Source organism: Schistocerca americana, chromosome 10 (genome assembly GCF_021461395.2).
Source record: "Schistocerca americana isolate TAMUIC-IGC-003095 chromosome 10, iqSchAmer2.1, whole genome shotgun sequence".
Taxonomy (NCBI): domain Eukaryota; kingdom Metazoa; phylum Arthropoda; class Insecta; order Orthoptera; family Acrididae; genus Schistocerca; species Schistocerca americana.
The window spans coordinates 100761008-100774363 of record NC_060128.1 but is presented as its reverse complement, the minus strand read 5'-3'; the positions used below and the strand labels follow the sequence as shown (position 1 = coordinate 100774363).

At 47.9% G+C, this 13356-nt stretch overlaps 1 protein-coding gene across 1 annotated transcript in view; it reads left to right on the top strand.

Annotated features, from left to right (window-relative positions):
- Positions 1-13356, top strand: part of LOC124552722 — a 61307-nt gene that overhangs the window by 14993 nt on the left and 32958 nt on the right. The window contains exon 2 of the mRNA XM_047127062.1: positions 733-865. Within this exon, the coding sequence (XP_046983018.1) occupies positions 733-865 (133 nt within the window). The remainder of the gene's footprint in view (positions 1-732; positions 866-13356) is intronic.

The window sequence follows — 13356 nt, the reverse complement described above, 5'->3', positions numbered from 1 at the left end:
GGCCTACATTGATGTTGTAAGCACCTTCTTGCTTCCCACTGTTGAAGAGCAATTCGGGGATGACGATTGCATATTTCAGCACGATCCAGCACCTGTTCATAATGCACGACCTGTGGCGGAGTGGTTACATGACAATAACATCCCTGTAGTGGACTCGCCTGCACAGAGCCCTGACCTGAATCCTATAGAACATCTGTGGGATGTTTTGGAACGCCGACTGCGTGCCAGGCGTCACCGCCCGACATCGATACCTCTCCTCAGTGCAGCATTCCGTGAAGAATGGGCTGCCATTCCCCAAGAAACCTTCCACCGCCTGATTGAACATATGCCTGCGAAAGTGGAAGCTGTCATTAAGGAAAAGGATGGGCCAACACCATACTGAATTGCAGCAAATACCGACGAACGGCGCCATGTACGTAAGTCATTTTCAGCCGGATGCCCAGATACTTTTCATCACATAGTGTATGTGTCCAGTTTATGGTCAAGTGTTCTTTTAAACTTGAGGCATAGCTCCTCCACATGCTCCTGTCCCGAGATAAGGGTTTTAAATTCCTCATAGAGGAAGGATGACGAACGAAAACTGTTGTTAATTAGCAGTCATGGCGAAGAACGGTACAGGGAGTAGGGTGAGTGTCTTAATGAGGAATCTGAGCTTCTGATGGCGCTAAACATGACGCACACGAAGCTACTGAAGCAGAGTTGGTAGGGTTTATTTCCTTTCCGCTGTTGCAGGGATGGCAGTTTCTGGAGCCAGCGCTCATACGGTGGGTACGTGGACGACTTCCTGGTGAAGCTGCGACACGCAGTCGTCGACGATGGCCTCGACCCGTTGGAGCCTCCAGATGAAGTCCAGGACATAGATGAGGTAAGGGCACCACTATCGAACCCTTCAAAGGGTATCCTGTACTGTGGTCTCCACTCCAAAAGCTAGTTTGGTGCTGTTATTCACGCTACTCCATCCTGTGCAAGTCTCTTCTTCTCTGAACAATTACTGCAACCTACATCCTCCTGCATCTACATACTGTACTCAAGCCTTGGTATGCATCTGGATCTGCCACACTATCCATTTGGATTTCCCACACTTCCTGGACGTATCAAACTGAAGATTCCATGATGCACATGGATCTTCCCCGTCAACCAATCCCTTCTTTTAGTAATGCCACGAATTTCATTTCTCCTCAACTGACTCAGTAGTTCCTCAGTACTTAATCTGTCCATCCAATGCTGAGATATTTTCTACAGCATCATATTCTTAAAGCTTCTACACTACCAGAATAAAAAAGTACACCTGGAAGGAGGGCCGACCAGAGCGGCCGAGCAGTTCTAGGCGCTACAGTCCGGAACCGCTCGACCGCTACGCCTGCAGGTTCGAATCCTGCCTCGGGCATGGATGTGTGTGATGTTCTTAGGTTAGTTAGGTTTCAGTAGTTCTAAGTTCTAGAAGTTAAATGCCATAGTGCTCAGTGCCATTTGAACCAACCTGGAAGGAGGGCATCAGTCTTCATCCGATGATGCATATGCCATGTGGGGAACGGTCCAACAACAGACTGCACAGTGGCATAGCTACCATAACGCCGTTTGTTTCTATGGAGTGCTCACAGCCAGAAGGCTCAGCGTGGTGTGGACATGTGAAGCAAGCAGGCAACCATACCACAGATACACACTCGCGCTCCCAACTCAGCGAGTCTGAAAGGGGTCAGATTGAGGCCTGGCCAGGGGCTGGGTGGCGCTTTCAGAGAATTACAAGATAAATGTGTTGCGTCAGCTGGGTAACGAAACTGGAATCAGTGGTCACTTGGACATTCTCACACTGATAGACGAGGTTCTAAGTGTCCATACAATACAGACGCCCGTTAGGATCGTCGTTTTTGAAGGGCGGCAGTGTTAGTTCGTGCAGCTGACTTCTGACACCACTTGTTATATGACGCGCGCCGTTACTTGGTAGCAGCGGACACAGTGGCTGCGCCAAAGACTGAGACGGCGTGGAGTTATACAATTATTTACAATTTCCCACTCGTCGTCGCTGCCCAGTCCTGCTGATCGCTCCGCCTGGCTGCCGCTATGCAGATTCTCCGACAATGTGTGCCACGCGCACCGCTGATCGCACTCGGGAGCCTCAGGCCACCAGTGCTCCGCTGAAGCCAGGATGCCCTGTGGTTGAGATGAACTCGTCGCCACTCGGCCACGGAGCCGCGTTGCCGTGAGGTCAGCTGCCGACGCCTGCTGCACTGGCAGCTGGGAAGCCATCAGGGGCGATGTCCGCAAGATCCCGCCACAGACGGACCATGCACCAGGTCGCCGTGAGGTCCGGGCGTCAGTCCCCGGCGGCGCCTGTGACCGAGACCGCGCTGCAGCCGGTCCTGGAAGTTCTCACTGGAGTTAGCCATGGCGCTGACCGAACTCGGGCTGACCCCCAGAGCTGAAGTTGACATCTGGCGGCGAGCTGGAACAGACTTGTGGAATCGTCACCTACGAAGATTGAACATTCGGATACGGACCACGTCCGTCCTCAGATCCGAACTGCTTCCTAATGCCTTCTCTCTGTTGGTGCCCGCGCTCCGCTATTTATATCTGGCAGGAGGACGTTTTTTACCCTCGGAGGTGGTTTTTTGTTATTACTCCCGCAGTATATTGCAGTGTAACGTGCTGGCCTCACTTCCCCTTACTCAGCACTCTCTAGGCTTCACTCGGCACTCGGTCTGCGTGCGTCCTTGTGTCAGCCTGCTGGCAGACTGCTGCTGTCAGCAAGGCTATCTGTGCCGCGCTTACTTCAGAATGCCTCGGTCGCCGGCTGCCTCTGTTTTGCCATTCTCCACTGCGTGAAGCAACGCCTACTACATGTGGCCGCAACACACAGTATGTATAAGAGCGATCATGAGTCTGGGCCGATCAACACGAACTGCTGCCAACCGGTTATTAGCAGTGGGACTACTCGCACGCACACCTCTAGCCCGTTGTCCACACGCCTCACAGCATTCACCTCCATGGCTCGTCTCGTGGCATCAGAGACTAACTTGTAAGGTGGAATGGCGCGTAGTGGTCTTCAGTGAGCAGATTCTACCTGCGCGCAAGTGACGGTCGTTCGTGCATGCAGTGAGAGCTGTCTCGTAGACTCTATTCGTCCAAGATACACTACTGGCCATTAAAATTGCTACACCAAAAAGAAATGCAGATGATGAACGGGTATTCATTGGACAAATATACTTTACTACAACTGACTTGGGATTACATTTTCACGCAATTTGAGTGTATAGATCCTGAGAAATCAGTACTCAGAACAACCACCTCTGGCCGAAATAACGGCCTTGATACGCCTGGACATTGAGCCAATCAGAGCTTGGATGGCATGTACAGGTACAGCTGCCCATGCAGCTTCAACACGATACCACAGCTCATCAAGAGTAGTGACTGGCGTATTGTGACGAGCCAGTTGCTCGGCCACCATTGACCAGACGTTTCCAATTGGTGAGAGACCTTGAGAATGTGTTCGCCAGGGCAGCAGTCGAACATTTTCTGTATCCAGAAAGTCCCATACAGGACCTGCAACATGCGGTCGTGCATAATCCTGCTGAACTGTTGGGTTTTGCAGAGATCGAATGAAGGGTAGTGTGGTGTCACCGCCAGACACCACACTTGCTAGGTGGTAGCCTTTAAATCGGCCGCGGTCCATTAGTATACGTCGGACCCGCGTGTCGCCACTATCAGTGTTAGCAGACCGAGCGCCACCACACGGCAGGTCTAGAGAGACTTACTACCACTCGCGCCAGTTGTACAGCCGACTTTACTAGCGAAGCTACACTGACCGATACGCTCTCATTTGCCGAGACGATAGTTAGCATAGCCTTCAGCTACGTCATTTGCTACGACCTAGCAAGGCGCCATAGCAGTTGATAATTAATATTATGAAGCATGTACCGTAACGAGAGATGTTCTACAATTGTGGACTAAAGTTAAGTATTACATCATCTACGTACTTTATTTGCAATTCTCAAGATATTGTCCTGTTCCAGACCTCACGCCAGTCAGCGTGTAATTAAACGCGTGCATTTCGGCCTCCTCTAGAAAAACAGTGTTGGCTCTTCTGCCAACACTACAGGTAGAGCCACGGTTCGTAACACATCTGAAATATAACGTCCACTGTTCAAAGTGCCGTCAATGCAAACAAGAGGTGACCGAGACGAGTAACCAATGGCACTCCATACCATCACGCCGAGTGATCCGCCAGTATGTCGATGACGAATACGCCCCTCCAATGTGCGTTCACCGAGATGTCGCCAAACACGGATGCGACCATCATGATGCTGTAAACAGAACCTGGATTCATCCGAAAAAAATGACGTTTTGCCATTCGTGCACCCAGTTTCGTCGTTGAGTACACCATCGCAGGCGCTCCTGTCTGTGATGCAGCGTCAAGGGGAACTGTTGCCATCGCCTCCGAGCTGATAGTCCACGCTGCTGCAAACTTCGTCGGACTGTTCGTGCAGATGGTTGTTGTCTTGCAAACGTCACCATCTCTTGATTCAGGGATCGAGACGTGGCTGCACGATCCGTTACAGCCATGCGGATAAGAAGGGCTGGGAGCCGTTTCGAAAGCCAACGCTTTTCGTACTCAGTATTACTCATGGTAATGTGTTTGTGGTCTTTACATACCTTTGCACACTGCCTGTACGCTTACGTTTACACATCTTGTTAATATTTCTTTATGTCATATCAGCGGTGATGCAACAGAGGACACCAGAGCACCACAGTATTTAAAATATGGTTCAAATGGCTCTGAGCAATATGGGGCTTAGCGTCTGAGGTCATCAGTCCCCTAGAACGTAGAACTACTTAAACCTAAATAACCTAAGGATATCACACACACATCCATGCCCGAGGAAGGATTGGAACCTGCGACCGTAGCGGTCGCGCGGTTGCAGACTGAAGCGCCTAGAACCGCACGGCCACACAGGCCGGGCACAGTATTTCCGAGGCCGCCAGAGCCCTACAAAGGAAGACATACGGATGCACCAGAAGGAATGCAAATATTCACACATGCTTACAGAAAGGAGGACAATATGTTGAACGCACAAAAAGAATTAGTAGCGGAAGGTTCTTACAGAATTAAAGCCGAGCATTTGATGAAGTGAGACAGTATATGTACGCAGACAGCCTACATTTAAATCTGTGGCACTATATGACAATTTACAACCTCTTCAAGCTTGTGAAAGTTCCAAATTTCGACTTTGGATTCCACTTTTTACAATAAATTACTATACGACTCGACGAAGGACACAGATATTTATGAGTGTGAGGCGGACTACATCTGTTTGTTGTTGTGGTCTTCAGTCCTGAGACTGGTTTGATGCAGCTCTCCATGCTACTCTATCCTGTGCAAGCTTCTTCATCTCCCAGTACCTACTGCAACCTACATCCTTCTGAATCTGTTCAGCGTATCCATCTCTTGGTCTCCCTCTACGATTTTTACCCTCCACGCTGCCCTCCAATACTAAGTAGATGATTCCCTCATGCCTCAGAACATGTCCTACCAACCGATCCCTTCTTCTAGTTAAGTTGTGCCACAAACGTATCTTCTCCCCAATCCTATTCAATACCTCCACATCAGTTATATGATTTACCCATCTAATCTTCAGCATTCTTCTGTATTGCCACATTTCGAAAACTTCTATTCTCTTCTTGTACAAACTATTTATTGTACATGTTTCACTTCCATACATGGCTACGCTCCATACAAATACTTTCAGAAACGACTTCCTGACACTTAAATGAATACTCGATGTTAACAAATTTCTCTTCTTCAGAAACGCTTTCCTTGCCATTGGTCTACATTTTATATCCTCTCTACTTCGACCGTCATCAGTTATTTTGCTCCCCAAATAGCAAATCTCCTTTACTACTTTAAGTGTCTCATTTCCTAATCTAATTCCCTCAGCATCACCCGTCTTAATTCAACTACATTCCATTATCCTCGTTTTGCTTTTGTTGATGTTTATCTTATGTCCTCCTTTCATGACACTGTCCATTCCGTTGAACTGCTCTTCCAAGTCCTTTGCTGTCTCTGACAGAATTACAATGTCATCGGCGAACCTCAAAGTTTTTATTTCTTCTCCATGGATTTTAATACCTACTCCGAATTTTTCTTTTGTTTCCTTCACTGCTTGCTCAATATACAGATTGAATAACATCGGGGACAGGCTACAACCCTGTCTCACCCCCTTCCCAACCACTGCTTCCCTTTCATGCCCCTCAACTCTTATAACTGCCATCTACTTTCTGTACAAATTGTACATAGTCTTTCGCTCCCTGTATTTTACCCCTGCCACCTTCAGAATTTGAAAGAGAGTATTCCAGTCAACATTGTCAAAAGCTATCTCTAAGTCTACAAACCCTAGAAACGTAGGTTGGCCTTTCCTTAATGTAGCTTCTAAGATGTCGTAAGGTCAGTATTGCCTCACGTGTTCCAATATTTCTACGGAATCCAAACTGATCTTCCCCGAGGTCAGCTTCTACCAGTTTTTCCATTCGTCTGTAGAGAATACGCGTTAGTATTTTGCATCCGTGACTTATTAAACTGATTGTTCGGTAATATTCACATCTGTCAGCACCTACTTTCTTTGGGATCGGAATTATTATATTCTTCTTGAAGTCTAAGGGTATTTCGCCTGTCTCATACATCTTGCTCACCAGGTGGTAGAGTTTTGTCAGGACTGGCTCTCCCAAGCCCGTCAGTAGTTCTAATGGGATGTTATCTACTCCGGCGGCCTTGTTTCGACTCAGGTCTTTCTGTGCTCTGTCAAACTCTTCACACAGTATCTCCAATTTCATCTTCATCTACATCGTCTTCCATGTCCATAATATTGTCCTCAAGCACATTGCCCTTGTATAGGCCCTCTATATACTCATTCCACCTTTCTGCTTTCCCTTCTTTGCTTAGAACTGGGTTTCCATCTGAGCTCTTGATATTCATACAAGTGGTTCTCTTATCTCCAAAGGTCTCTTTAATTTTCCTGTAGGCAGTATCTATCTTACCCCTAGTGAGACAAGCCTCTACATCCTTACATTTGTCCTCTAGCCATCCCTGCTTAGCCATTTAGCACCTCCTGTCGATCTCGTTTTTGAGACGTTTGTATTCCTTTTTGCCTGCTTCATTTACTGCATTTTAATATTTTCTCCTTTCATCAATTAAATTCAGTATTTCTTCTGTTACCCAAGGATTTCTTCTAGCCCTCATATTTTTACCTAGTTGGTACTCTGCTGCCTTCACTATTTCATCTCTCAAAGCTACCCATTCTTCTTCTACTGCATTTCTTTCCCTCATTCCTGTCAATTGTTCCCTTATGCTCTCCCTGAAACTCCGTACAACCTCTGGTTTAGTCAGTTTATCCAGGTCCCATCTCCTTAAATTCCCATCTTTCTGCAGTTTCTTCAGTTTTAATCTACAGTTCATAACCAACAGATTGTGGTCAGAGTCCACATCTGCCCCTGGAAATGTCTTTCAATTTAAAACCTGGTTCCTAAATCTCTGTCTTACCATTATGCAATCTATCTGAAACCTGTATGACAACAATTTCAAAGAAGCCGCTAAAGGACGTACTCTGAAGAGCCGAAGAAACTGGTACACCTGCGTAATGTCGTGTAGAGCCCTGCGAGCACACGAAAGTGCTCTAACACGACGTAGCATGGACTCGATAGCCTGAAGTAGTGCTGGAGGGAACTGACACCATGATTCCAGCAGGGCTCTCCGTAAATCCGTAAGAGTACGAGGAGGTGGAGACCTCTTCTGAACAGCACGTGGCAAGGCATCCGAAAAATGCTCAACAATGTTTATGTCTGGGCAGTCTGGTGGCCAGCGGAAGTTTTTAAACTCGTAAGAGTGTTCCTGGAGTCACTCTGTAGTAATTCTGGACATGTGGGATGTAGCATTGTCCTGCTGGAATAGGCCATTTCACAATGGACTTGAATGGATACAGGTGATCAGACAGGATGCCTACGTACGTATCACCTGTCAGGATCGTATCTAGATGTATGAAAGGACCCGTATCACTCCAACTGCACACGCTCCACACCATTACACAGCCTCCACGAGCTTGAACAGTCCCCTGCTGACCTGCAGGGTCTACAGGTTCATGGAGTTGTCTCCACATCCGTATACGTCCATCCGCTAGATTCGTACTGAAACGACACCCGTCCGACAAGGCAACATGTTTCCAGTCATCAACCGTCCAATATCGGAGTTGACGGGGCCAGGCGAGGTGTAAAGCTTTGAGTCGTGCAGTCATCAAGGGAACACGAGTGGGCCTTCCACTCCGAAAGCCCACGTCGACGACCTTTCGTCGAATGGTTCGCACGCTGACACTTGTTGATGACCCAGCATTGAAATCTGCAACAATTTGCGGAAGGGTTGCACTTCTGTCACGTTGATGGATTTTCTTCAGTCGCCGTTGGTCCCATTCTTGCAGGTTCTTTTTCCAGCCACAAGGATGTCGGAGATTTGATGTTTTACTGGATTCCTGATATTTACGGTACACTCGTCAAATTGCCGTATGGGAAGATGCCCCCATCATGGCTTCCTCGGAGATAGTGTCTCCCATCGCTCGTGCATCAACTGTAACGCCACTTCAAACTGACTTAAATCTTTAATCCTCCATTGTAGCAGCAGTAAGTGATGTAACAACAGCCTCAGACACTTGTTGTCTTATATAGGCGTTGCAGACCGCAGCTCTGTATTCTGCCTGTTTCCATATCTCTGTCTTTGAATACGCATACCCATAACAGTTTCTTTGGCATGGCAGTTCATTTATGCGTGTGAGGAGGACTACATCTAGGATGATAGTTTCATAGATACCGACAAAAGACGTATAACAGTGAGGCATAGTGTCCCTCCCCGCCAGATATCGAAGGGTACCTTTTTACTGCCGTTTGCTGTGAAGTGGATGGTGCCGAATCAATCCTGTTAGAATACCGTTCTGTGCTATGTATTAAAAGTTGTCATGTTTATAAACGTATGCCAAACGGCATTAATGTTATTTTAAAGCGTTAATCAATGTGGATCGTTGTTCTCGCTTGCGTTTTCTATAACAGCAGTTACGTATTAAAATGATTAAAATGACAGATGTACGTTGGCACTCTCCCACAAACAGGAATGGCGTAAAATTACGCGTATCTATTGAAAATTGAAGTAGCAGAATCAGCTGTTCACGGTATAAATGACTGTATTGCAGCTAGATTGGATAATGAAATTGTCTTTCAATAAATTTGCGGCTGTGTCACTCGCCACGAAGCAATTGTTAATGGTCATGGCTGGTCAGAGGCTGTGCGAAGTACGATTACATATTTTGGCGTTAACACGTGGCTCATTAAATAAACCCCTTGGTATGACCACGTGCGACATACTTTGTCGGGATAAGATGTAATAAGGACATACAGCTGGATGTAGTTGCACTGGTTGTGACGAGAAAACCATCACCATCACCAAAACGACAACAAGAACAACATTCATTAAAAATCATTACACCTACACGGGTACTCTGCAAATCATATTGAAGTTCCTGGCAGAGCGCTCATCGACACACCTTCACAATTCTCTATTATTCCAATCTCTTAAGACGCGCGGAAACAACAAACATCTATATCTTTCCGTACGATCTCTAATTTCCCTTATTTTATCATGCTGATTGTTTCTCCCTATGTACACTACTGGCCATTAAAATTGCTACACCAAGAAGAAATGCAGATGATAAACGGGTATTCATTGGACAAATATATTATACTAGAACTGACATGTGACAACATTTTCATGCATTTTTGGGTGCATAGATCCTGAGAAATCGCTAACCAGAACTGCCACCTCTGACCGTCATAACGGCCTTGATACGCCTGGGCATTGAGTCAAACATAGCTTGGATGGCGTGTACAGGTACAGCTGCCCATGCAGTTTCAACACGATACAACAGTTCATCAAGAGCCGTTCAAAAAAATGGTTCAAATGGCTCTGAGCACTATGGGACTTAATTTCTGTGGTCATCAGTCCCCTAGAACTTAGAACTACTTAAACCTAACTACATATCCATGCCCGAGGCAAGATTCGAAACTGCGACCGTAGCGGCCACGCGGTTCCAGACTGAAGAGCCTAGAACCGCACGGCCACACCGGCTGGCTCATCAAGAGTAGTGACTGGCGTATTGTGACGAGCCAGTTGCTCGGCCACCATTGACCAGACGTTTTCAATTGGTGAGAGATCTGGAGAATGTGCTGGCCAGGGCAGCAGTCGAACATTTTCTGTATCCAGAAAGGCCCGTACAGGACCTGCAACATGCGCTCGTGCATTATCCTGCTGGAATGTAGGGTTTCGCAGAGATCGAATGAAGGGTAGCGCCACGGGTCGTAACACATCTGAAATGTAACGTCCACTGTTCAAAGTGCCGTAAATGCGAACAAGAGGTGACCGAGACGTGTGACCAATGGCACCCCATTCTGTAAACACAACCTAGATTCATCCGAAAAAATGACGTTTTGCCAGTCGTGCACCCAGGTTCGTCGTTGAGTACACAATCGCAGGCGCTCCTGTCTGTGATGCAGCGTCAAGGGCAACCGCAGCAACGGTCTCCGAGTCGATAGTCCATGCTGCTGCAAACGTCGTCGAACTGTTCGCGCAGATGGTTGTTGTCTTGCAAGCGTCCCCATCTGTTGACTCAGGCGTCGAGACGTGGCTGCAGGATCCGTTACAGTCATGCGGATAAGATGCCTGTCATCTCGACTGCTAGTTATGCCATTGCGATCCAGCACGGTGTTCCATATTACTCTCCTGAACACAACAATTCCATATTCTGCTAACGGTCATTGGATCTCGACCAACACGAGCAGCAATGTCGCGATACTACACTCTTGGAAATGGAAAAAAGAACACATGGACACCGGTGTGTCAGACCCACCATACTTGCTCCGGACACTGCGAGAGGGCTGTACAAGCAATGATCACACGCACGGCACAGCGGACACACCAGGAACCCCGGTGTTGGCCGTCGAATGGCACTAGCTGCGCAGCATTTGTGCACCGCTGCCGTCAGTGTCAGCCAGTTTGCCGTGGCATACGGAGCTCCATCGCAGTCATTAACACTGGTAGCATCCCGCAACAGCGTGGACGTGAACCGTATGCGCAGTTGACGGACTTTGAGCGAGGGCGTATAGTGGGCATGCGGGAGGCCGGGTGGACGTACCGCCGAATTGCTCAACACGTGGGGCGTGAGGTCTCCACAGTAAATCGATGTCGTCGCCAGTGGTCGGCGGAAGGTGCACGTGCCCGTCGACCTGGGACCGGACCGCAGCGACGCACGGATGCGCGCCAAGACCGTAGGATCCTACGCAGTGCCGTAGGGGACCGCGCCGCCACTTCCCGGCAAATTAGGGACACTGTTGCTCCTGGGGTATCGGCGAGGACCATTCGCAACCGTCTCCATGAAGCTGGGCTACGGTCCCGCACACCGTTAGGCCGTCTTCCGCTCACGCCCCAACATCGTGCAGCCCGCCTCCAGTGGTGTCGCGACAGGCGTGAATGGAGGGACGAATGGAGACGTGTCGTCTTCAGCGATGAGAGTCGCTTCTGCCTTGGTGCCAATGATGGTCGTATGCGTGTTTGGCGCCGTGCAGGTGAGCGCCACAATCAGGACCGCATACGACCGAGGCACACAGGGCCAACACCCGGCATCATGGTGTGGGGAGCGATCTCCTACACTGGCCGTACACCACTGGTGATCGTCGAGGGGACACTGAATAGTGCACGGTACATCCAAACCGTCATCGAACCCATCGTTCTACCATTCCTAGACCGGCAAGGGAACTTGCTGTTCCAACAGGACAATGCACGTCCGCATGTATCCCGTGCCACCCAACGTGCTCTAGAAGGTGTAAGTCAACTACCCTGGCCAGCAAGATCTCCGGATCTGTCCCCCATTGAGCATGTTTGGGACTGGATGAAGCGTCGTCTCACGCGGTCTGCACGTCCAGCACGAATGCTGGTCCAACTGAGGCGCCAGGTGGAAATGGCATGGCAAGCCGTTCCACAGGACTACATCCAGCATCTCTACGATCGTCTCCATGGGAGAATAGCAGCCTGCATTGCTGCGAAAGGTGGATATACACTGTACTAGTGCCGACATTGTGCATGCTCTGTTGCCTGTGTCTATGAGCCTGTGGTTCTGTCAGTGTGATCATGTGATGTATCTGACCCCAGGAATGTGTCAATAAAGTTTCCCCTTCCTGAGACAATGAATTCACGGTGTTCTTATTTCAATTTCCAGGAGTGTATAAACCGCAATCGCGATAGGGTACAATCTGACCTTTATCAAAGCCGGAAACGTGATGGTACGCATTTCTCCTCCTGACACGAGGCATCACAACAACGTTTCACCAGGCAACGCCGGTCAACTGCTGTTTGTGTACGAGAAATGGGTTGTAAACTTTCCACGTGTCAGCACGTTGTAGGTGTCGCCACCGGCGCCAACCTTGTGTGAATGCTCTGAAAAGCTAATCATTTGCATATCACAGCATCTTCTTCCCGTCGATTAAATTTCGCGTCTGTAGCACGTCATCTTCGTGGTGTAGCAATTTTAATTGTCAGTAGTGTAGGTAGATGTCAACAAAATATTTTCGCAATCGAAGAATAAGTTGGTGATTGGAATTTCTTGAGAAGATTCCACCGCAACGAGAAGCACCTTTTTCTTAATGAATTCCCCCATAAATCCTGTACCATTTCAGTGACACTCTCTCCCCTATTACGCGATAAAACGAAGCGTGCTGCCCTTCTTTGAACTTTCTCGATGTACTCCGTGAATCCTATCTGATAAGCATCCCACACCGCACAGCAGTATTCTAAAAGAGGACGGACAAGCGTAGTGTAGGCAGTCTCCTTAGTAGATCTGTTACATTTTCTAAGTGTCCTGCCAATAAAACGCAGTCTTTGGTTAGCCTTCCCCACAACATTTTCTATGTGTTCCTTCCCATTTAAGTTTTCCGTACTTGTAATTCCTCAGGTATTTAGTTGAATTTACAGCTTTTATATTTTACTAATTATCGAGTAACCGAAGTTTAACGGATATATTTTAGCATTCATGTGGATGACCTCACACTTTTCGTTACCTAGCGTCATTTGCCAATTTTCGCATCATGCAGATATCCTTCTAAATCGTTTTGGAATTTGTTTCGATCTTCTGATGACTTTACTAATCAATAAACGACAGCGTCATCTGCAAACAACGGCTCCTCAGATTGTTTCCCAAATGGTTTATATGGATAAGGAACAAGTAAGGGCCTATAATACTACCTTGGGGAACTCCAGAAATCACTCCTCTTTTACTCGAT